The following is a 24,039-nucleotide window of genomic DNA, read 5'->3' on the forward strand; positions in this document are numbered from 1 at the left end:
AGGAAGATCATGCATGGGGACCTGAATTGGGGGAAGGGCCGAGTAGGGATCTTGCGAGACCGCTGCGGCGACTGCCGGAGTTTGCGGGCGCTTCTGGGAGGGAGGCCCGAGGGGAGAAGAACTGGGGTTGGGATGATGGAAACGGCCACTGAGGCAAGTGGAAGGGCCGACTTGGGTTGGGGGGGAAGGAGTTGGAAGCGAAAGGAGTCGAGTTGCTTGGCCAGAGCAGCGACCTGGCGCTGAATCTCGGAGTTCTGCCGCTGGAAAGTAAGTTCCAGCGGGGTGAGGGCAGCGGAGGGAATGGAGGGGAGAGACTGGGAGGCAACGCCGGCCCAGCTGCTCACCTGAGGTGGAGCCGCAAGTGGCGGGAAGTGTTCCGGAGTCGCCAGTGGCGGGGCCTTAGACCGGGAGCCGGACTTGGGTTGAGTCAAGGGCGCGTGGTCTTGATGTGGAGTACGAGGTGGTGGCGAGGCCGGGTGTGAGGAGACCGGCTGGGAGGGCTTGATAGGCTTACGGTACTTGCCGGGGCAGCCCCGTGCCCCGGTTTCGTGCGGCCTGGTGCACAGGATGCAGCCGGGTTGGCAGTCATGTTGAGCAAGGCCCTCAGGCGTGGTAGGCACCTGGTAGCCGCAGCGGGAGCAGAAGCCCGGTTTGGGGGAGGGGCAAGCCTTGGCCCTGTGGCCAATGGTGCCGCAGCAAGAACATACAAGAACCGTCTTCTCGTAGAGGCGGACGTAGGCCACCTGGCAGCGGTAGAAGATGAAACGGGGGACCTTCGGGCCCTCGAAGGTGACAACCGCCACGTTGGAGTCCCCGAGTTTGCGGGCCGCGAGGATAGTGCCTTTCGGCCACTCCAGATTCGGCTTGATGCTCGAGGATGATGCAGCCGGGTCGATGTTGATGACGCCGCGGCAGATGTCCCTAGACGCCTTGGCGTGGCCCCCAAACGGGAGCTGCTGGTCACCTACGGGTAGCATAATGTCACCAAGGAGTCGTTGAGCAATAGGGATCGAGGTGAGGCTGCACTCCACCACATCTTGGTCCCAGAAAGGCACGCACCGCGTCACCAGCGCGTTCCGATGGGAGCACCGTCTTGAGGTCCAGTGAGGCACGCGGTTTGAGCACAACGATGAGGTCGTCACGTCCTATGCGGGGCGTGTATCGCAGCCGCCAAAAAGGATTACGTGGCGCCTGAGGAGGAGACGAGTTGGGAGCACCCCCTGGGAGAAGGCGCGTCGACATTCCCGCAACCGCCGGTTGCGAGGCAGCCGGCGTCCCCTTGAGCTTGGGCCTCTTGGGAGCGGACTTGCGTTGCTTGCGTTGCCAAAGTTGGATTATATCTTCAAGATACTCATGTTCGTTAGGGACATCCTGGTCGCTGGGGTATCATCCATCGTAACCACTCGATGTGAGGCGGGATCGTAGCCCGTAACCGGGGTTGAAGCCGTCATCGCCGGTCGGCGCGACGCAGCAGTTAGGCTTAGCGCCCCAGAACGCTGGGAGAATCTTCAAAGGCCCCGGAATTGGCGAAAAATGGTCCCACCGCGACGAAAGTGGGGTCCAAGTGGAGCGCTGGGCTTGCAGAAGACGATGGTACCAAGCTTATGGGGATCTGTGGTGATGGACCGCAGTAGCCAAGGGGCATCTGCGGAGCTGAGGCGAAGTGCGTCCGTCGCCGCCGAACGCTCGACTCCCCGTAGGGTGAGGATGGGCGTACTACGCCTTGTTCGAGGAGACAGGCAACTTGTCTTGCAATCTCCACTTTGTCAGCTTCGGAGCATCGGTATGGCGGTCGATGAATGCGAACGTTATTTGAAAATGTATGGTGGAGTTGCTCTCTCGCGATGCACCCGAAGTCCATTTCTGATTTCGAAAAAATGTCTCCATATTTCTGAAGAATGTCCTTCAATGCTGCTTGTTGAGACTCCTCGAGATGGGTCATGTCAACACTTTGCAACCAAGAAACGTCAATTCTGAAGAGTTGTTTTCGATACGTTGGAGGGGATGAGAATATATTGTTGCCTTGGTACAAAGTCATGGTGTTTAGGTTCAATGAGATGTTGAAAACGCAGGCATTAGTCCAGGCCAAGTAAGAGTTATCTTCATGCCTTGCAGCACATGTGCTTTGACTGTCTTTCTTAAATTTCCCATTTGCAGTTGTATTTGCACGCGATCCAAAGTTTTTGTTGAGGAGGTGGCTTGTTGAACGATGATGCATGGATCTTTGAGTAATTGCAGTTTTAGAGCTTTGAACACAGTCTCGTTGCAAAGACCAATGTGCTTCTAGTGCAGCTGAAAGCCACTGCGCTGGCGTTGAGAAGGTTGATCACATTTTTGTATGTGCTCATGATGCTGCTGAGGTTGATCCTGTCGACGTAATGTGACGAAAAGACCATAATGTCAACCCGAACAATGACTTTTTTTCTTCATCGCGTGCACTTGCTCTTCCTCATTCACGGCCATCCTGCTGAATGAACATGAACCGTCACATCTTTATATGCGACTCCTAAATTATGAAATAAAGCTATAGGAAGAAACAACCGAAATAGTAAACACCACGATTGTCTACTACGTGACAAACACCCAAGCGTCGCGCGACGAAAGATGTCATGCTGCAAAGATTGCGTAATTATGTTGTTGTGCTGTCGCTCACGCTTACGCAATAACCAAGTCTCTGCCGCAAACTTTGTAGGGGCCGATGTGTATCCCGATGACGGAAAGTACAGTGGATATTACACCAAATTTACTGGAGAAGGAAGGTACGCCGTGAAGGCACGCGTGAACGGTAAGGAGACGAGGAAATCCTGCTGCGCAACTTGTTCTGGAAGCGCCATTACACCCCGCAGGTTGTTGACGTTACCATCTGGTGAGTTATCCAATCGGAGATTTCCGTCAGACATTATTACTTATCGCATGGTCACTTCACTTTATTGCAAAGAGGCAAGTTAGCTTTGTGAATACAAATGGCTTCTACTATTGGCATGACTTGAAAGACAAACCACGTGTTACGTAGCGGGTGATATCACGCGCCCGTGGCAAACAACGGTATATGACGCATGCTGCCACGTCGGGTCATTTGTCTTGGGTAAGGCGAGGGTAAGGGAGGGCGAGTGTCCGCGGTCATCGAGTGTGATGTGTTATGTTTGCTGTGCGCGCTGACACTGTGCTTGTTAATTTAGTTAGCAAGCGAATGTTTGCAAGTCGATACGGCCGATAAAAGAACTTTGCTTACTTCGTACGGCTCTTTGCTAATTTGCTATTGAACATCGATGCTTCGCCTTTCCGCCGAAACTGCGACGTTTTTTTTTTTTTTGTTATGATTAGAGAGGAACAAAAGCCTGAGGTTTGTGGCTTTTTGGGTATTGCATGATGGTGTTTGTGGAAACATGGAACAGAACAAAAGAGATGATGTTAACATAGCCAAAGCTCGACTACAATACAACCAAAACAGACTTTTTTATGCTTCGGCTGCAGCATGGAAACTGAGCTCGAGGCTATAGACGAGGTACCTTATTTACAGTAAGCATTAAATTCAAGGGGAAGCCTTAGCTCGAAGGCTCCTATCTATATACATGGGAAAGGAAAAATAATGTTTGTCGGCAACCACTGCACCAATTGATGACATTTGTTGCCTTTACGAGGAAAGGTAAAATCTAGTCACTGCTCGTAATAAAATTTTGATTTAGGCAGTCAACTATTTGTTAAATTTGTTAAAATAGCGCAATTTAGCAAATAGCAAACACGTTTACAACTCTAAACTCAACAATCAAATTTATATGATACAAAAACTGATTTATGATACAACGCTACAAAATATATCATTATTATGCGACTACGAGCTTTGCAAAACACTCTTAAACGATGTAACAAATTCACATGAGCTCCAATTTCATACATTAAACTTGTGCGCTTTAGATGCTCTAACAGAATCGGCTGATAGAACAATGATATCTGTTTTTGAAGCTGACGTGCGCGTTTTGTCAACTTTGTGTATCTATTTTATTGTGATGACAATTATATGGAGGCTCCCAGCGCATTTCTGCCATCGTCGTCGTATAAAGACACATGTCGATAAAAGCCGCGCGCCGAACGCTGTATGTGCGAGTGCAAGCGTACAAAGCATGAGTCGGCAATCGCGGCTCAGTATAGCGCTCGCAAGGGAGGAAGGCAGGCCGGAAGCGCGTAGTCTTCTTTCGCGCGCGAGGCATGGGGGCGAGGCGACAGAGGGGGAGAGGGAGGGGCGTTGCTACCTGCTCCGTCAGCTGCTGCTCACTGCGCAGCCGCGCGGGCTCAGTATCTTAAAAGCGATCTGCGATGTGAGCGAAGTGCGCGCCCGCGCGGGCCTCATCTTCAAATCTTCGTATGCGCTGTGCTTTCGACGTTCGCGTTGAAGCGAGATGAGAGAAAGCACGAATGTCTGTTTCCCGCTGCTGCTGCCACACTTTCTCACTCCGGCGTTTTCACAGCGAGTATCCGCGGTTATTGAGCTACATGCGTTCATATTCAGCTGTGCGCACGTGACACCATACTTGTCTATTTAGTTATTAAGCCAATGTTTGCAACGAATGTTTACAGCTCTCCACTAATTTACTATCGCAATCGATGCTTCGCCATTCGCGTGAAACTGCGATTTTTTTTTAACAGCGAAGCTTTTTAAGCCAGCTGTAATTTGTAGTGCGTGCCAAGAAACGGCGGCGCCGTAGCCATGGCAACCCGGAAGAGGAGGAGGAGACCGCGTGCATGCGCATGTGGTCTCCTCCTCGCCAGCTCCCTGCCTTCCCGAACCCCGCCTCTCTTCTCTCCGCGGCGCGCTGAGCCAGGGGAAAAAAAGGCAAAAGCTTGCAATAGGCCACGCAAAGCTCAGCGAAGCTGGCCGATTGATATCGAGCGGCGTTTGCGGCATGCCAGGAACATTGTCGCTTGTAGGCGCCGACGCGTCCAACGCTAGTCACGCGAAATGTCGCCAACGCGTTCGGCGTCGGCAAGCGACAGCGTTCCTGGCATGACACAAACGCAGGCAGGCTAACCAAGGTTGGCACAGTGCCAAGAACGCTGCTGCTTGCCGATGCCGAACGCATTGGAGGCTAGCCACTCGGTATCAATCGGCCAGCTTCGCTGTGTCTTAAGCTTCGCGTGGCCTAGTGCAAGCTTTCGCCTTTTTTTAAGCATACAATTTTGGTCTGTATTGCTAAAAAAGAAAATCTCCAGGTTCTAAATCAAAAATCGTATCCCAACAGTCACTAGACTTTACCTTTCTCTTTCAAATGCAGAAATTTTCATTCAAATTGATCTAGGGGTCGCTTCATAAAAGCGCTTCAGCATTTTCGATGTCATTGAATGAATGATATCGGAGTTGGCCCCAGGCTAAACCTCCCTCCTAAGTGTTTTAGCTTACCGCAATGCTGTCATCCATGCATGTTATCCCCATCATACCGCTATGAATCTCAGCACAATCCCAGCATTCGTGCAATACACAATGTTTATTCTTCAGAGCGCCTGGTAATGAAAATGACTGTCCAAGGGTGTCACGAGGACTTCGTAGTTTAGGCTTCCATGTCGCTAAGAAATGAATAAGCAGCTGACCTTAGTGATTTCGCAAATATCGGGCTGTGCCTTGTTTCACGGTCTGACTGTGGCATTAGAAAGTGAACTTACCGCGCTAATAACTGAAAAGAAAAGTGCGTCAGGTGTGGTGGTCGCTTAGCAAGCATTCCGGACGGCTGACTCTTTGGTTTAGTCAAGGTCATCATAATCAAACCAATAAATCAATGTGGCACGCTTCGACAATGAGATTGGCATGGCAGGCAATCATATTTGAAAACTAAGCTCACGGGACGAGTAAATGGTTTATTTGAAATTGTAGCATACCAAGGTGAAGGTAAGGGTGGTAGCATTTTCAACATGAACGTGACGCCAAGCGAAGGCGGGTATATTTTTTATACTTGAGGAAAAAGACAAGGGAGGGAGGGGAAATTTTCCAACGTGAACGTGAGGGGGAGATCAGCATGTGACATTCGTCGTTAGAGTGAGGTACGAAAACCAAAAATCAGGTCACTTGCCTACCTCTGCTTGGTAGCAAGGGTACTGTCTCGTGTGTCCTTGTTTAGTCCCGTTTTAGGAGCTCCGAGCTGGCTTTCTCAAGGGCGTGTGCTACCACGGACGAAAGTCGCAGTTTCGCCCGAAAGACGAAGCATCGACTGTGATAGCAAATTAGTGGACAGCTATACAAATTAAGGATGTTCTTAGTCCAAGGGCGATAAAATCGTCCCCGCGCGCCTTATGTGCGAGTGAAGGCGCGTGGGGGACGCGCGCTTTCACGGAGAGCCAACGTACGGCGGACAGCAAACGCGACTGCCGTCGCGTGAGAGGCCGTGGGGGTATGGTAGGTAGGGGGTGGGAGGCAACACTGTGCTGCGGCACCATATGCGTATCTTGCCATCGGGCGCAAGTTAAACTGGAGACGCAATCTCCCACGCGGAAGGAGCAAATAGGGAAGGCAGCGTGAGAGGAAGGGGGGGGGGGGGGGGAGCGGCTTCTACTCTCCCAACAAATGCGTTCTTGTACTTTGCGCCGATACGGGCTGCCGGTGTTGTCGCGCGCACCGTATCTTGCAAGCGATCTCCGCGCGGCTCTGACCTTTGTATGCGCTGTGCTTTCGCCCCTCAGTTTCCGTTAAAGCGATAGACCGCAGGAACGTTCACTCGTTCCGGCGGCCACGCCTCCGCACGCCAGCGTTTTGGCAGTGGTTGTCTGCGGTCATCGAGTGTGATCTATTCATGTTTGTTTGTGTGCGCTGTCAGGCACACTGGTCAATTTCCTGTGCAAAATGTCTCATCTAACATTTTATTCCACGTTCGCAGCCCTCTCAAGCGTAATAGTGGGTTTCGCGAAGCCATAAGAAATGCGTGATTGCGGTATTAAAAACAATTAGCTAAGTATTGTTGTGTATGGCGGTCCTTCGGGACAAAAATGAGGCCGGCGCCGACTCAGACGCGTCAATCTGGCGCCCCTTTCTCGCGGCCGAGAATTGTCACCTGGGACTGAGGGATTAGCAGTTGGTCTCCAGGCTATCTCATGCGTCGCTAAACGGCAGCGTCGCCCCTTCAGTGCGGTTCCGTGAATTACCAGCGCCGCCCGAACCACGACGAGGCCCGGCGCCGACTGCGACGCGCCAATCTGGCGCCCTTTCGAGACAGCCACCGCCCTCCCGGGTTCCGCGAACTGACCGCTATGGAGAGGCGAATCTTGAAAGGGGCCAGTGTCTGGCAATCCCGGGGGAACGACATCAACGTTCGGTTCCCAAGGTGTCAACCGCTGCCTGTGTTCGTGGGCGCCTAGCAAGATTGGAGGCGGAGCCCGGCGGGAAACGACGACACATCACGTGCGGGATATGGCCACCTGATCAAAGACTGTCATTGGTTAAGAAGAAAAAGTGCATTCCCTCGTCGTGTGAAAGAAGGAAACGAAAGGGATAAAAGAGCGGTACTTGAGTGTTGTGAGAGACGCTTGACCATGTAGAGACGCTCGACCATGTAGAACGCTCGGAGATATAAACGCTACTATATGCAAAGATGTTAGCACGTAGACGGCTCCAATATCCTGGAGCCCTTCTTGTAAAATACCATGTACAGTGTATATAAAACAGCTTTCTAATCTCCCTGGATATCTCCTCCTCTTGCCACCTGGCACGGCACCATCCACGAAACCTTCGTGGCCGCTCGGACATAGACTTTCGCAACAGTATCTATTGTTTCCTTGTACAAAATTCTGTTGATAAACGAATCCTTCACGCAATGTGAATGAATTATCGCGAGATGCAGGAAGTAGCGTAAATCACTAAGATGCTTGTGTATGAGTGGACAGACGTGTATATATATATATATATATATATATATATATATATATATATATTTTTTAAACAGCTATCAGGTGCGTACGCCAGCAGTGATTGAAGTGCACATTGGAACGTTCTTTCAACTGTTTACTTTCCTTAACGGCTTTCAAACGTCATTAGATGCAAACATTGATCTCTACTATGTTTTGCTGGAGGCCGCTTTGCAGCTCGCCGAGCCTGGCGCAGAAAAAGCCAGCGGAAATATGGTGTCATGCGGTGGCTTAATTGTCCCGGAAGCGGGGTTTATGCCGCATTTACTAGTGGGTGTGGTCACGTATGATTGCTGCCGTAAAAGTTTTCTTGGTGGTTACACGCGTTTTCTGGCGTGTTGTCTTTATACGTTTAAGAGCTTTAACGATAATATGAACTCGTATGCCAAAGTTCTTTCTTGCATAACGCGTTTTCTCCATCAGCAGTTTTTCCAGCGAGAGCCACTCTTGTTAGTGACGCTTTTTGGCGCTGCGATGGAAAATTCCGGGCGTCTTGCTAAAGCACTTATCCGGCCCGTTTCTGTACTTACGGCACAACAGGCAGGTATTTCAAGGGAAGGAAAGATGAAATGCCGAACACCCGTGCACGCGAAATGCCACTGCAAAGTCGCAAAGCGCCAGTTTCGGGGACGAGGCTTACTTCAGTTGAGGCCGCTATATGTGCTGGCTAGTGCCCGATGGTAGAGACCAGTGGATGCAATTATTTACTCGCCATTTAAAATCGCTTACTTCGAATAAAGCATGGCGCAGGAATTCTCTACACATGTATCGTTTTTGAGGGCAAGGGGTTAGCCGCGTGTTGTCTCGTAACCGAAACAGGGCTTCAGTATTTTCAATTGCAACATTATTTGCAGGGCATTGCGAACCGGGCTCTGAATATGACGTAAGCTGCTTTCCAAACAGCAACGGAACTTTCAAGCCGGCCCCGCCACCACCAGGGGAGCCAATCGGCCCTTTCCAGAGGGAGGTCGACCTAGGATCAGTCAATGTGCCGTATGATCTGCACGAACACATGGTGCCTCCAATGACTGTCAGGGACCTATATGTTTCTGAGGCGAGACCAGGAGAAAACGGCACTCTTCTGGCGAACATGACCTGGACATGGCCAGGGAAGCACATGGACCATGGAACTGGTTGGTATTGGCTCTGAAAGCGCACCGTGGTTTAACTCTGCAACCTACCGTTTGCAGATGACATTGCCCAGTTCAGCAACAATGGGGATGAACTGCGGCAAATGATTCGAGGACTTTAACCGAAAAACTGTAAGAGTAGTGTTGAAGGTTGTAATGCAGAATACAAAGGTAATAGCTTGGAAAGATAATGATTATTCGTTATTGGCAGTCAGCCTCTAGCATATGTCCAAGGGTACGTCTATATAGGTCAATTACTCACAGGGGATCCTGATCACGAAAAAAAAAACATTCGGAACAATAGAGATGGTTTAGGGCTCATACGGCAGGCATTACGAAATCATGAGCGATAAATTACCACTATGCGTGAAGAGAAAAGTCTAACAGTCATTGCATTGTAGGGGTACCAACGAAGGGGGCAGAAACTTGAAGCTTAACAAACAAGTTTGAGAAGAAGCTAGGGACAGTGCAACGAGCGATAGAAAGAAAGTTGAATAGTGTATAGTACGAAGAAGCAAGAACACTGCAGTGTGGGTTGGCGAATAAACAGAGGCAGTCGATATTAGCTGACATTAAAAGAAAGATGGGGTTGAGTAGGCTACGTAACGCGTAGACAGGTAACCGGTGGTAAATTACTGCTACAGAAAGGGTGCCAAGAGGAGGGAAGCGCAGTCGAGATAATTTTAGGTGGTGTGATGTGTGTAGGAAACTTTCACGCACAGCTTGGAATAAGCTAGTGCAAGACAGGCGTAATTGGATATCGCTGTGAGATGCCTTGATCCTGCAGTAGACATAAAGACAAGCTGCTGCTGGTGGTGGTGTAACCGAAGGACACTTTGATGCTTGAATCGAACCTGTACACGTGGTCAGTTGGGACGAATTGAATGTAAAGGTGAATGAATATACCTGGGGAAATACACACTTGACCGAGTCAAAGTAAAAAAAAAATGCCTAGCCACGAGATTTCATGATGCTAGCATTATAGCGGGCAGGTATTTCTGTTTCTACCGAATGGAACTAGCTATCAAATTAAGTCAAATAAAATCTATATTTGGAAAATCAAGTGTCGGGGGACACAGTCAAAAAGCCGCTATTGCCTTGACAGAGGACTGCGCCCCATAAACATGGAAAGTGGGGCATGCGAGTACATTTTTTTTAAATGCGTACATGGTAAAGTACATGAGACATACAGAATCCGCACCTAATGTACATATGTGTATATATAAAATAGCCGAACAGGCTCCAGTGTATTGATATTGGCTGAAGGAAAAAAATGGATGAAAGGATGAAAAGAATGAAGAAAAATTAATAAAAAGCCAATGCAAAACACCATGACGTACCAATGCCATACCAAAACTACCATGGTATGCTATGAGAACCAGACTAGTGCCATACCAAACACCATACCGTATCAACATGTAGGTAAAGCATAAAATATTTATGGTTTGCGGTTATATTTGTGACAGAACTGTATTATTCAGATAAAAAAAATTATACACTTATTTTGTGTCGTTAGGTGTGTAACCTGCATCGATATTTTTCGTTTCAGACTGGCTGGCTGTTGAGTTGTTGTGGGAGTCGACAAAGCAGCATTTGTCGACGGTAATTGCTTTGTAATCGAGTAATACGCCAGTAATCATTATTGCGCTTGGAGTAACGTTTTTATTGCCTGGTTAAATTGGCGAGGGAGCAAAGGAAGGGTTATGGCTCTTGCAGTCTCTTTCATATCGGCGCAATTTTTCAATGCTGATAAAGTGGAGCAAAAGGTTTTGTAATCAGTAAATCGAATACAGGAGTGGTGCGAGTGCGAAACGTGACATTGCCAATTATGCGAATCATCTTTTTGTGCAGTCTGTGCAATGTTGAAATATTTTTGTTGGTGGTGGTACTCCACACCAAGTCTGCATGTGTGAGCTGTGACTGAAATAGGGCGTCCCAGATTAGTACATTGATTTCTGTGGCCAAGCAAAAAACGCAGCTGAGCTAAAATACCTAATCCTCTGGAAGTGTGCTAACAGCATGACTGATATGAATATCCCATACCATCTTATAATGTTTGCCATAATGTCCCACCTAGACATGGTAAACGTGGCATAATGTGTAACAGTACTTCTCAATATTAAGTGTGGTATTGAGTTCACTGGTTTATTTCGAGTTCGGAATAAAATGGCTTTTGCTTTTGAAGCGTTTCTTGTAAACGAGAAAATGGTAAGCCATTTCCATACTCAATTAAGCGTGTTCTTTGCTGTTAATGCCAATTCGTTATTCAGAAACAATATACTCGTGCCGTCTGCATAAGTAACAAATCGAGCGCTTCGTCAACACGAACTATATCGTTGACAGAGATATTGAACAGTAGGAGGACAGGTATGCTGCCCTAATACACCAAAACTAATATCTTCGAAATCTAATAAGCAAAGATTTATTGTGACTTGTTGTTTCCAGTGCCCTAGATATGTCCTAATAAGGGCTAACAAGTAATGCACGAAAGCAGTAATGGTCACGTTTTCGAAGCAAAGCTTTCTGATGAAGCCGATCGGAGGCTTTTGAGAAGTCAACATAAATGTCAATAGCATCAGCCTGTTTTTCAAAAGAATCGAAGATCATTTTTATTTCATATAGAAGAGCTAATTCGGTAGATTTTCCATCGACGAAGCCAAACTGAGGCGTTGTCATAATATTATGCTTGCTTACAAAATTATACATGTGTGGCAATTGTGTGGCATCTTCGCAATGCACCTTGAAACGATGGAAAGAACAGAAATGGGTCTATAGTTTGATAATCTGCTCCTACCTTCACGCTTGAAAATAACAGCAACATTGGCAATTTGAAGATTTTTTAGAAGGATGCCAGAAGAAAAAAACAAGATTTATAATGTATGCTAAAGCAGGTGTAGTGAAACTGGCGACAATTTTTGCTAGTTGAATTTCAAGGACGTCAATGTCGCTACTTTTGAGGATTTTTAACTTTTTCAACAATTGCGGGAGTAATAAAAGCACTTTGACATACACTTGGTTCCAAATATCTAAGATACTTATCGGTGTACGGAGTGTCACTTGCTGTAACAAGGAATGCATTAAAAGCATTTGCTAAAAAACGACCTCATATTAATTGACCACCTAACTTTGAATGATCTACCGTTGGCTTCGTTACCGAATTCAGCAAAGTTCTGAAACGTATTTAAACGTTTCCAGAAAATATTTTTTAAAGGATTTCTGTGCTGAATAGCTAACACAGGTAGTCTCTTTGCATTTCGTTTCATGCTGTTGACTTTGTTTTGGTGTGCATGAAATGCCTTGATGTCCAGAGTTCTAGATTTCATAAAGCGTTCACACAGTGTATTTTTATAGCGTATTGCATTAAGACCATCTTTTGTTGTCCATATCTCTCGTTCTTTTCCCGCTTGTGCTTTCGGTACAAGAAGTAATGAAAACACATTGTTCATTTGTTTTGTTATATGTATCGATAAATGCGACATATGCAACATCTGTATCTGACTCCGAATATACGCCTTCTCACATCACTTCATCCAGATGTTGCTTGAAATTGAGCAGCGTGAATCTGTTTATATTTCAAAAACGCGACGACACAGTTTGATTGTGCTTAGTGCAAGGTAGCTCGCGATTGATGAAAATTCAAATAGGTAAATGGGCGCTAAGATCAGCTTCTATAACACCAAAAGTTAGGAGTTCTTCGTTTGTATTTGTAACAAACACGTAAAGCAATGTTGATTGGTCACACTCAATATGTGTCGGTAGGTGTATGGCACATTAGAAGGCGCTTGCTTCCAGTAAATGGACAAGTTCAGTAGCCGCACTAGTCACACTTGAGATGTCAATGTTTAAATCACATGCCAAGTGCCAAAGTGTATTTGCGATCATCGTTCAAGCTCAAATATTCGTCTAGAAGAGCGATGAAGCTGGAAATTCTATCCACTTGGCGGGCGATACGTAACGCAGAAGACAAACTGATTCCATCGCAAGCAAAGACTTTCGTAATCGTCAGACATCAATTAGAATTTCAAACTAATTTCACAGTTTATGTCCTTTTTAGGAGAAATACGCCTCCACCCTCTCAATTGTGCCTGTTCAAAAAGAAAGACACGTAACCTGGCAATCTAAGCCCCTCGTGATCTCCCTTATACCATGTTTCGGTTATCATAATAACATCAAAAGCAAAAAACATCTGCCGATTTTTCTACTGAATAGGCTACTCAAGTCCTGCGGGGTCAACTACTGCTTGTTACCGTTATCAAAAATTTTTAAACCAAATCTGTTCGGAGTTTCGAGCTTCATCTGTAATAATCTACCTTAATTTACGTCAGACACGTGGCACATTCTGAGCGCTCGTTAAGATTCGCTTTTTCGAGCAAAGATATTGCTGCCTCGGATCCACAAAAACTACCATTCATTTTCTTTTTTACAGCGAAGCTGGTAAGGGCTAGGTTCCCCAGGTTCGTGTCCGCGTGTAGAAAAAAACAATCATCATCAGCATTGTCTCGATCGTCGTCGTCGTCGTCTTCCGCAGCTGGCTCGCTGGCGCCCCTTGCTTGGGGCTCGTGCTGTTGGACGCCATGCCGAGCACGAGCGCGTGCCACTGCTGTCACGTTCGTCATCGTCTTCTCCTTTCACAGCTGGCTTCGTTGCCGCTAATTATTCCAGCATAGAATTTCACTTCTCTTCTGTCTTCGTAATGGGGAGGCCGCGTTTACAGGGGTACGAGCCATTGCTTAAGGGGGTATCAGCCATTCATGAGCAACTGATGACGTGTCCTAACGCGTTTGAGCAACGCCGCCGCGAACGCGTTCGGAAACGGGCTCGTCATCGGCGTGCCGATTCTAGCGTGAGGGCTTCCGAAGCCCAGGCGAAACGTCAGCGAAGAGCGGAAGATCGTGATTTGAGGGAGCACGATGATGAGGCCAAACGTCAGTGAAGAGCCGCCGACCCCGAGTTGCGGGAGCGCGATGTTGAGTCCGAACGTCAGCGTCCTCTCGCATTCCCGGAACCCGACAACGGCGGTGCACGCCTCGGCAACGCTAGCGCCAGCTTCCCCGGAACGTTCTCAACCAGAAGGTTCATGATAGCCATGTTCGGTTGGGTGATACCCAACGACGATACGCCCATTCTCATTGTGGGGGCAGTATTCACTACAGCCGACCCACCATAGTCACAGTTTCGCTGGCTTCCAACTTCACACAGTAGTTGAAGGGCTCTGAATTTTTTATTGCAACAGTTAAACCAAGCAGCTTGTTCAGCTGCGGGCAGAGTTGTTCGTTAACAAAGACTGCAGAATTAGGCGGTTGGCCGATATCAGCTGTGCACAATCGTACTTTACGACATGCTTTATGCAGACTCTCCGTTTTTCTGAGTAACGAAAGTGCACAACTATATTTGCTTAAGTTGGGTCTTAGCTCTGTGGCGGGTTTCCATGTCATCCTCTCATTGATTGCTTCTCCGATATTTCCGATCGTGATGGTTTAAGCTCTTTCCTTTCATGGCAGGGATGCTTTTAATCTGGACGTTCCGGTTTCGCGACTACTGTTCAAGATTAACAATCCTCTAATCATTGGATGTGAGGGGTCTCACATGTGCTCTTGGGACAAAGGAACGACAACGCAGTAGTGCAGACAATCAAAAGGGCATTTATTGCACCTTTCATACACTAATACATACTAGCCGAATTACAACCAATAGAACATTCACACGGGCGCGCGACAAATCAAGGAAGTCCGACTCACCGCGACCCGCTAGCGAGCGACTACGTTCGCCCCCTGCTATGACACCATCGCCTAGTCGTTCGCGTGTACAGTCACGCGAACGGTGGCGCGCTCGAACGATCCGTGTTCGTCCATACCGGTGTCCTGCTCTTAGCCTCGCGCGACGGTCGCGCGAAGCGGGCCGGCGCACGCGCGAAGCGTCCGTGCGTGTTCGTCGCCGATCCCAAGCCAAAGAGAGAGCGCCTCCGACCTTTTTCTCCCAATTGACCCCGGCGTTTCGGTGGCGTTAGCATCGCGACACTAGCGCCATCTCTCGCAACGCGCCGCAACCACCGCCGGTAGCCACGCAGAGAAGCCGGACTACAGGAGACATGCGGGGAAAACAACATCAGGGGACGCGTGAGAGTCGCGCATTCCCACATCCCCCCAACCTTAAATCACTACACATACGCCGGCGAAACATGTCACAAGGCCTATCAACGCGCGCGTCGCGAACAAAAGTTAGTACATGCGACAGTGGCGCCGCCGAGTAAATGTCCACGCATTATCCACAACGTGCGAGCCGACATTGACTCTGGGGTTCACCGCTGGCATCCGTTGGTCACAGCACCACGTCTGCAGATTCGATGGCACGACTCCAGCCCAGGACTCCGGAAACGGCGACGCAGAAGTCGGCACGAGCAAGCTTCGCTCGCGCCGACGCGCCCTGCCGGCGAGAGCCGCTGTAGCCGTTGGTGACTGCCGGCTCTTTTCCCAGCCGCCGAGGGTAACGAGCCGGACACGGGCGGCCGCCGAAATCGCTGCGCCGAACTGGCCACAGGCATCTGCATCGCCTGGGGTAGCTCGATTGTAGTCCGGGGCAGCAGCGCTGACGATGTGCAGGTGACAGCAAACCAGGGGTGACTCCGCTCACGCTGCGTACACTCAACGCACTCGACAAACACTAAAGTAGTGCAAGGGAGAGGAATTCGGCATACGCATCGCCCACGTGGTACGATGTTTAATTCGGCTAGCAAAATTTCGGGTGGCATTTCAGATGCTAAGTTCACGTGAACGAAGCTTGCTCTCTTGAGTCGAACGAGAATTTCAATTCGTGCTAGGCGAACTAATGAGGGAAGCAATGTGCGACACCTCAACACCACGGTCCACCAGGTTGTGTCCCTCAACGTGCGACAGGCGGCTTTGTTAAGCCTTAGGCCTAATGCGTCGCTACTTTGACAACAACCGGCATCCAAAAAAAAAAAAAAAACAACAACACCCAAAATGGGCACAAGAACAGGCAGCCGCGAAGAGACGTTAGCTCTGTGAGGTGGTCCTACTCCGCTCGGTGCACACAGCATCCGAGTTGACGGCGCCCACCGTCCCAGACGGTGTCGGAGCGCCCGGTGCCAGGCCGCAATACCAGTCAGCCCGTAGCGGCACCCGTGGCCCGCGGCCACCCGGCTCCCTGAGCCTCGACTTCCGAAGTCAAAGATATAGAAGAAGCTATTTACATAAGAAATTCGGACCACCCACGAGGCTTCCGTACTCACTCGCTTCAGGCTTGCCAATGCTCCGCGGGCGCTAGGCCTCGCTCTCCCAGGATGCAGACCACGTGGCTCTCGTACCGACGAGTGTACTTCAAAACACTCGCGAAAAGGCTTAGCATGTTGAAAAGTTCAAACACGCTACAGCAACCGTCGCCTCACTCAAGAAAGCACACCGCCGACACTAGCGATCAAAATCCACGCTAGGATTACGCTTCGGTTGAAACATCTCGAACCGAGCAAAACTGTTAAAATTATCGTCCGATGCCCCAAGAGGTCCACGTTGGGCAGCCAGATGGCGGGGTCTCACATGTGCTCTTGGGACAAAGGAACGACAACGCAGTAGTGCAGACAATCAAAAGGGCATTTATTGCACCTTTCATACACTAATACATACTAGCCGAATTACAACCAATAGAACATTCACACGGGCGCGCGACAAATCAAGGAAGTCCGACTCACCGCGACCCGCTAGCGAGCGACTACGTTCGCCCCCTGCTATGACACCATCGCCTAGTCGTTCGCGTGTACAGTCACGCGAACGGTGGCGCGCTCGAACGATCCGTGTTCGTCCATACCGGTGTCCTGCTCTTAGCCTCGCGCGACGGTCGCGCGAAGCGGGCCGGCGCACGCGCGAAGCGTCCGTGCGTGTTCGTCGCCGATCCCAAGCCAAAGAGAGAGCGCCTCCGACCTTTTTCTCCCAATTGACCCCGGCGTTTCGGTGGCGTTAGCATCGCGACACTAGCGCCATCTCTCGCAACGCGCCGCAACCACCGCCGGTAGCCACGCAGAGAAGCCGGACTACAGGAGACATGCGGGGAAAACAACATCAGGGGACGCGTGAGAGTCGCGCATTCCCACAGATGCAACTTATTGATTCATCTGCTCACATTCAGTAGTAAGTCGTGCATTCTGGTCCTTAAGTTGTGAATGTTCCCTTTGAATTTCTGAACAACGTGTGTTATTTCTTAAAATCTTGCATTGAAGTTTTCAGGGTCATTTTAACTTCTCTGCATTGTTTCCTCATTTCTCGCTCAAGCTTATTGAACGCATGTTGTGCAGTTCCTGACGCAGGTATTTAAACATGTTTGATACTTCAGCTTCCGGCATTTTCGCAGACATTTGTGCAGTAGCGTCTGCGGTAGTACGGAGTCACTAAAGGAATAAAAAAATGCAATACCTTCCAGCCTGCAAAATCGTTGATTTCAGAGCGTGCGAAGTTGGTCACCCCCCCCCCCCCCCCGCACAGCTGCCCAGACATCTACAACCTGGCAAAAGTAATTTGCATGATGATAGATAAAAATAAAATTGTTACGGGGACAACGTTTATTTAGGAAGTATATCTATATACAAGGTTTCGACAAGCAGCGGCGACGGATGCAAGGCTGTCGCGCGCCTCTGGCTCCGTCGTCGCCGTCGTCTTCGTCCGACCGACAGTAGCAGCCCCTTCACTGCCTCGTGGCACTACCCCCCCCCCCCCCCCCCCCCCCCCCAGGTGAGAGTGCCGACCCAGTGCTTGCTACGACGGACCAGAGGGGCGACTTACGTACGGCTTAAGTCTCGCAACGTGCACGATAGCAGAGGGCGCAGACGGCGCTGGCGCGGCGACTGGCTAACCTCATACGTAACGTCGGTGACGACGTAGCACCCTGTAAGGACCATCGTAGCGGGACAATAGCTTTTCGGAGAGACCGATGTGGCAGGACGGTGACCACAGCAGCACGGGGGCACCTGGGGAGTAAGAAATTTCTTTGTGGCGACTATCATCACGGCTTTTTGGGAAGCTTGAGACACTGTGAACCGTTCACGAGCGATCTGGCGAGCTGTGTCGGCGCGCGCTATGGCGTCGCGAACGTACGTGGAGGGTGAGCTGACAGGAAGTAAAGTATCGAGAGGCAGAGAAAGTTCGCGTCTATACAGGAGATAAAACGGGGAGTAGCCAGTGGGGTCATGTCGTGACGAGTTGTAGGCGAAAGTAACGTACGGCAAAGTAGCGTCCCTATCGTGGTGATCGGCGGAGACGTACATTGAAAGCATATCGGTCAGAGTTCGGTTCAGGTGCTCTGTGAGTCCATTCGTTTGCGGGTGATAAGCAGTTGTGAGCTTGTGGTGGGTAGAGCAGGAACGAAGGATGTCATTGATGACGCGAGACAAAACGTATCGGCCTTGATCGGTCAGAAGCTGTCGAGGAGCACCATGATGCAGGATGACGTCATGAAGGAGGAAGTCGGTGATATCCGTAGCGCAGCTGGTTGGGAGGGCACGGGTAATGGCGTATCGCGTCACGTAGTGGGTCTCGACGGCGACGCACTTGTTGCCTGATGTCGAGGTTGGAAAGGGACCAAGAAGGTCGAGCCCAACACGAAAGAACGGTATGACATTCTATAGGATGAAGGAGGCCGGCAGGTAACATAGCTGGCCTCTTGCGGCGCTGGCATTTTTCGCAGCTAGCGACATATCGTTGGACGTAGCGATAGAGACCAGGCCAGAAGAAACGCCGCTGACGCGATCATAAGTGCGGGTGACACCAAGGTGACCATCAGTGGGCTCATCGTGAAGCTGCCGAAGGACAGCTGACTGCAGATGGGCAGGCACGACAAGGAGGCGTTCAGGGTCCTCAGGATGCATATTATGGTGGTATAAGGTGCCGTCCTGAAGGAAGAACAAGTGGAGGGAAGGGTCGAGTGTGGCGGAGTTGGCGGTCGATGATATACCGTAAAGCTGAGTCGCGGCGTTGTTCGTCCCATATATTAATAAGGTCCGAGATAGACAAGACGCAGGCTTTGGTGTCTTGCTCGGTGACGTCAGGGGAATACGCGGGATGGCGATACAGTTGGCATCTTGATGAAGCTGACCAGACTTGTGTACCACTGAAAAGGAGTATTCTTGGAGGCGCAGAGCACAACGACCAAGGCGGCCTGTAGGGCCTTTGAGCGAAGAAAGCCAACAAAGGGCAGGATGATCTCTTACGACGATAAAGGTGCGACCAAACCAGTAGGGACAAAATTTGGCGAGAGCCCAGACAACAGCAAGACACTCTCGTTCCGTGATGGAGTAATTCTTCGGTGCGGACAGGAGGCGGCTAGCGTACGCAATAACACAGTCGTGACCGCTCTGACGCTGAGCGAGGACGGCACCGATTCCATGGCCGCTGGCATCTGTGCAATGTTTCGTCGGTGCAGTCGAATCAAAATGCGCTAAAATAGAATAAGTCGTGAGGGAATCGATAAACATCGAAAAGGCAGCATCTTGGGGTGAGCCCCATGTAAAAGCAACGTCTTTTTTGAGGAGCGCCGTAAGGGGACGCGCAATGTCGGCTAAATTACGAATAAAGCGTCGGAAATAGGAGCACAATCCTATAAAACTGCGTACGTCTTTAGCCGAACAAGGTACAGGAAAATGCTTCACGGCGCGAACTTTTTCAGGATCGGGCTGGACACCTGTCGCGTTGACGAGATGGCCAAGTACGGTTATTTCACGGCGTCCGAAACGGCCTTTTGAGGCGTTGAGTTGGAGACCGGCATTGCGGAATACCTCGAGGATGATGGAGAGGCGCTGAAGATGGCTGTCAAATGTTGGCGAAAAACAATGACATCGTTAAGGCAGCACACGCAGGTTGACCATTTCAAGCCACGAAGAAGCGAATCCATCATGCGCTCGAATGTGGCCGGTGCATTGCAAAGGCCGAAAGGCATCACTTTAAAGTGATAGAGGCCATCGGGAGTTACGAATGCGTTTTTTTCGCGGTCCAGTGGGTCAACAGCAATCTGCCAATAACCTGAGCGAAAGTCAATAGATGAGAAATATTGGGCGCCGTGAAGACAGTCGAGTGCGTCGTCGATACGGGGCTAGGGATGACGTCCTTTTTCGTGATCTTGTTGAGGTGTCAATAGTCAACGCAAAATCACCTGGCGATGTCCTTTTTCTTCACCAGCACAACAGGAGCGGCCCAAGGACTCGAGGATGGTTCGATGATGTTCTTGGCCAGCATTTTATCGACTTCCTTTTGGATTATGGCGCGTTCCGCAGCGCGCCATAACTTCTACCATAACCTGTACCTGCCACCGCAGCGCGGCTTGCGGGGGCAGGTAGAGGAACTCGACGGAACATAAGCGGCTGGGAGTGTCCAATAGTACGTGGGCGTCAAAAGGGAGTTCCAATTGAAGGACACCTGTGGAGCAGTCGATAAGGGCTGAGTGCGTCGAGAGAAAGTCTAGGCCGAGGATCACGTCGTGGGGACACTGCGCAAGCACGGAAAACAAACCAATGGTATCACACTCAGGCAGTACACATTCTAAGAACGGCAGACGAGCTGCCATCAGCGACTCGTACTGTGCTCTGAATTGCGGGCGTAATCACTTTGCGGAGCTGAGTAGGAAAGCAGCGCTCATTATTGAAATCTGCGCTCCGGTGTCTATGAGGGCCATAACGGTGACGTCGTCCACTGGAATGTCCAGAAGGTTTCGGCAAGTAGGTACAGTCAACAGAGGCTTTGTATATCGGGTCACTGATGCAGCGTCACCTCCGGGAGCTGCACGGCTTAGTTTTCCGGAGCGTAGATGCCAGGCCGTGCAGGGGACGATGACCGGTATGGTCATGGTGATCGAGGGGCTGTGAGCGGCTAAACCTGGAGTGCGGAACGGCGGCATCGGAAGCATCGGAAGCAAGTGGATCAGCTCGAGGGGAACACCGTCAAATGTTGCCTCCAGGACGACGCCAAGATCCAGTGCTCCAGTTTGAAGGCGACTACCACCTACTGCGGCAGTAACGGGCAATGTGTCCAACGCGAGAGCAGTTCAAACATATGGGTCGGTCGTCTGCCGTCCTCCAGTCAGCCGGGTTTCTGGAGCGCGAAGGGTAGACCTGGTTCTGGGTGACATTTGCAGGGCTACGGTCGGGTGCACGGATGGAACAGACGGCCGATGATAATCCCATGTTCGCGAACACCTGGCGGACGACGGCTTGTATGAGCGACCCGGTGGGCAGGTTGGCTGACTGAACGTCTGGAAGAGCGTCCGTAGGAGCTAGCGCTTCGAGTTCGCGGCGGACAATGCGCGTTACATCTTCTGACGCTGTAGCCTATAAAGGCGTCGGTGGGTCTTCGCATGATGATGTGGGGGCGGTGCTGGGCAGCCGAAGGATTTGGCGGGTGATGCGGCGGCTCTTCGTTTCTTCAAAGCACTGGCATTCCTTAACTATGGCGTCGACCGTCGTACAGTCCTTAGATACAAGTAGATTAAACGCGTCGTCGGCTATTCCTTTAAAAGGAATAGCCGACGACGCGATACTTCAAAGGCTATTGAAGATAAAAATGGAAAAATACGCCCACTTCTCTGCAAATCGTAGCGAGAGAATTAACCACAGCAGAGCCGTCAAGCCTTATAACACACGTATTGATGTTTTTCGTTATTCTTTTTTTCCGGATGTAATTGAAATGTGGAATGCCTTACCTGATGCTGTTGTAGATCAGACAGATGTGCACAAATTTGAATGCTCGATTGATATTTTGTATCGTGGGCACCCAACCTGATGCTACGAAATGTTAAATTTGCTTGTTCTACTATTTTCCCTCCCTGTAACAACCCTCAAGCGAGGGTTAACAGTATCAATAAAGAAAGAAAATATGCGATATCTTGTCATCTTCGGCCATTTTTGCGTCAACTTTTCGACAAAGGTCCAGTACGTCCTGTATGTACGAAATGTACGGTTCAGTGGTCGTCCGGACACGAGATCCCCAACTCCTTTTTAGCGGCCTGCTGTCGGCCAAATGATCTGCCGAACAACTCACGCAGCTTCGCCTTGCAGGCGTCCCAACTTGTAAGATCTTCATGCATCCGGTACCACACGCGTGCCGTTCCTTTCAGATTGAATATCACATTGGCTAACGTAACCGTGGGGTCCCACCTGTTGTGGTTGCTGACGCGATCGTAGGGGTCGATCTAGTCTTAGACATCCAAGCCATCTGTGCCAGAAAAGGTTCCCGGGTCTTGTGGGTGCAAAAGAATCACAGGAGCCGATGGCTGCTGCGCCGTCGGCACTTCACTGCTCATCGCGGAGCAACCAAGACGGCGACCGCTTCGAAGTTCTGTGCTTGGTTGATGGAGCCGGCACGTTGGCAGGTTTACCCAGCACCTCCACCAAAAGATGTTGCGAGGATAACGTTTATTTAGGAAGTATTTCTATATACAGGGTTTGGACAAGCAGCGGCTACAGATGCAAGGCTGTCGCGCGCCTCTGGCTCCTTCATCACCGTCGTCTTCGTCCGACCGACAGTAGCAGCCCCTTCACTGTCTCGTGGCAATACACTGAGGGAAAGATAGGTATATCGAGGTGCAGGTATAAAATACTTGCTGGATAAATATACCCAATTCGGTGTGTGTTAGGATACTTCGAATTTGTGTTAGGATACTTCGATTTATTGCAACATTCGTTTCGAGGTCGCTACGCTGTGTCATCAGCTATTTTTCCATGTCTGTTGTATACTCGGCAGGAGGATTGCTATGCGGGTAGACACGCCAGAGGGTCGATATTTTACATGACATTAAAAACCATTTGAGCAATGGTGCGAATGACTCGTGGGCATCATCGACACATACAAAATAGAAGCTACAAAGTAGGCACAGTGAAGCCTAGCACAGTCTCACAGTGTAATCATTGGCAGTAATAGGCATTGACATATTTAGCTAGCCACAGTAATAACGTTAAGATTTATATCAGGAAGTGTGTTTCACGTGCTGCAAATGTTGAACATAGCAAAATATAGTTCAGGCTGAAAAGGGATAACAAACATCTGTTATAACAGCAGCCGGCTCCATGTTTCAACTGGTTATTATAGACTTTCGGGCCAAAAAAAGGCAGCTGAGAACGTCAGTGTTCAAATTTTACTTTGTTCTTTCAAAATACATGTGCTTCAGTTTTCCAGAATAACAATATCGGTGGCGGCATTACCCAGTCGGTCATCGTTATAGGCAAGTTTTCTTCAATTTGTGTACAGGACATAAACATGGGGAGTATTTGTCTGCTGCCAGAGAAACGAGTGTTGCAGAAAACGATAGCCTTTTCATTAGAATTTGATAGCCTCTAAGATAATATATTATCCTGTAAAATGGGTGCATGTGGAATACTATGTGGGGGGGGGCGACACACATAAAAGAACGACGGGCAGTTTCTGAAGCAGTGAGAATGAAACACGCAATATGTTTTCCCACGAAGTTACGAAAGGGAAACAAAACAGCAAAACAGTAAGAAAATACACTGAAGAAGCTGGGCAGTCTTGTCCACTTTTATACTATGGCTTTTGTAAGTATACACGCGCGCCTCGTCAAAACTGAAGGAAGAGCCAAGAAACTAACGCTAATTATAGTTTTTTAATTGTATTTTTTATTTTCTAATGGTTTAGCACTACGCGAAGTTTGCCTTGATGGCCTAAAATTGTATTGATAATTATTGTTTGAGATGTACACTCTGCACCAGTCTGACGGAGTGGGGCAGGTTGTACAGTCGCCATCTTTATGAAAGTGAAAGCAGCCTTGTCGGCCACATGCTGTCCAGGCTCCGCGGGGAGATGCGAAAAAAAAGGAGAGGAGGGCGCCATTCCGTATTCTGCTTTCTTCTTATGTAATCACATATACGCGCTATAAGTGGTACAATTCATTCTCTATACCCAATACCCTATGTATCCGACGCATGTCCTTGTACGACCAGCCCTCCTCACGGTAGAACTGCCCTATACACCTAGGCTAGTTTAAATGTTTCGTCCAACAACAACTTGTGTTCAGGCGG

General features: G+C 49.5%; 2 protein-coding genes across 2 annotated transcripts in view; both read left to right on the plus strand.

The window, feature by feature from the left end:
• LOC125941011 (calcium-activated chloride channel regulator family member 3-like) overlaps positions 1-24,039 on the plus strand; it is a 226,166-nt gene that overhangs the window by 136,002 nt on the left and 66,125 nt on the right. The window lies entirely within an intron of this gene.
• Positions 1-24,039, plus strand: part of LOC125940927 (calcium-activated chloride channel regulator 2-like) — a 68,653-nt gene that overhangs the window by 43,650 nt on the left and 964 nt on the right. The window contains exons 4-5 of the mRNA XM_049657658.1: positions 2,693-2,866; positions 8,739-9,017. Of these exons, the coding sequence (XP_049513615.1) occupies positions 2,693-2,866; positions 8,739-9,017 (453 nt within the window). The remainder of the gene's footprint in view (positions 1-2,692; positions 2,867-8,738; positions 9,018-24,039) is intronic.

Source organism: Dermacentor silvarum, chromosome 10, assembly GCF_013339745.2.
Source record: "Dermacentor silvarum isolate Dsil-2018 chromosome 10, BIME_Dsil_1.4, whole genome shotgun sequence".
Taxonomy (NCBI): Eukaryota; Metazoa; Arthropoda; class Arachnida; order Ixodida; family Ixodidae; genus Dermacentor; species Dermacentor silvarum.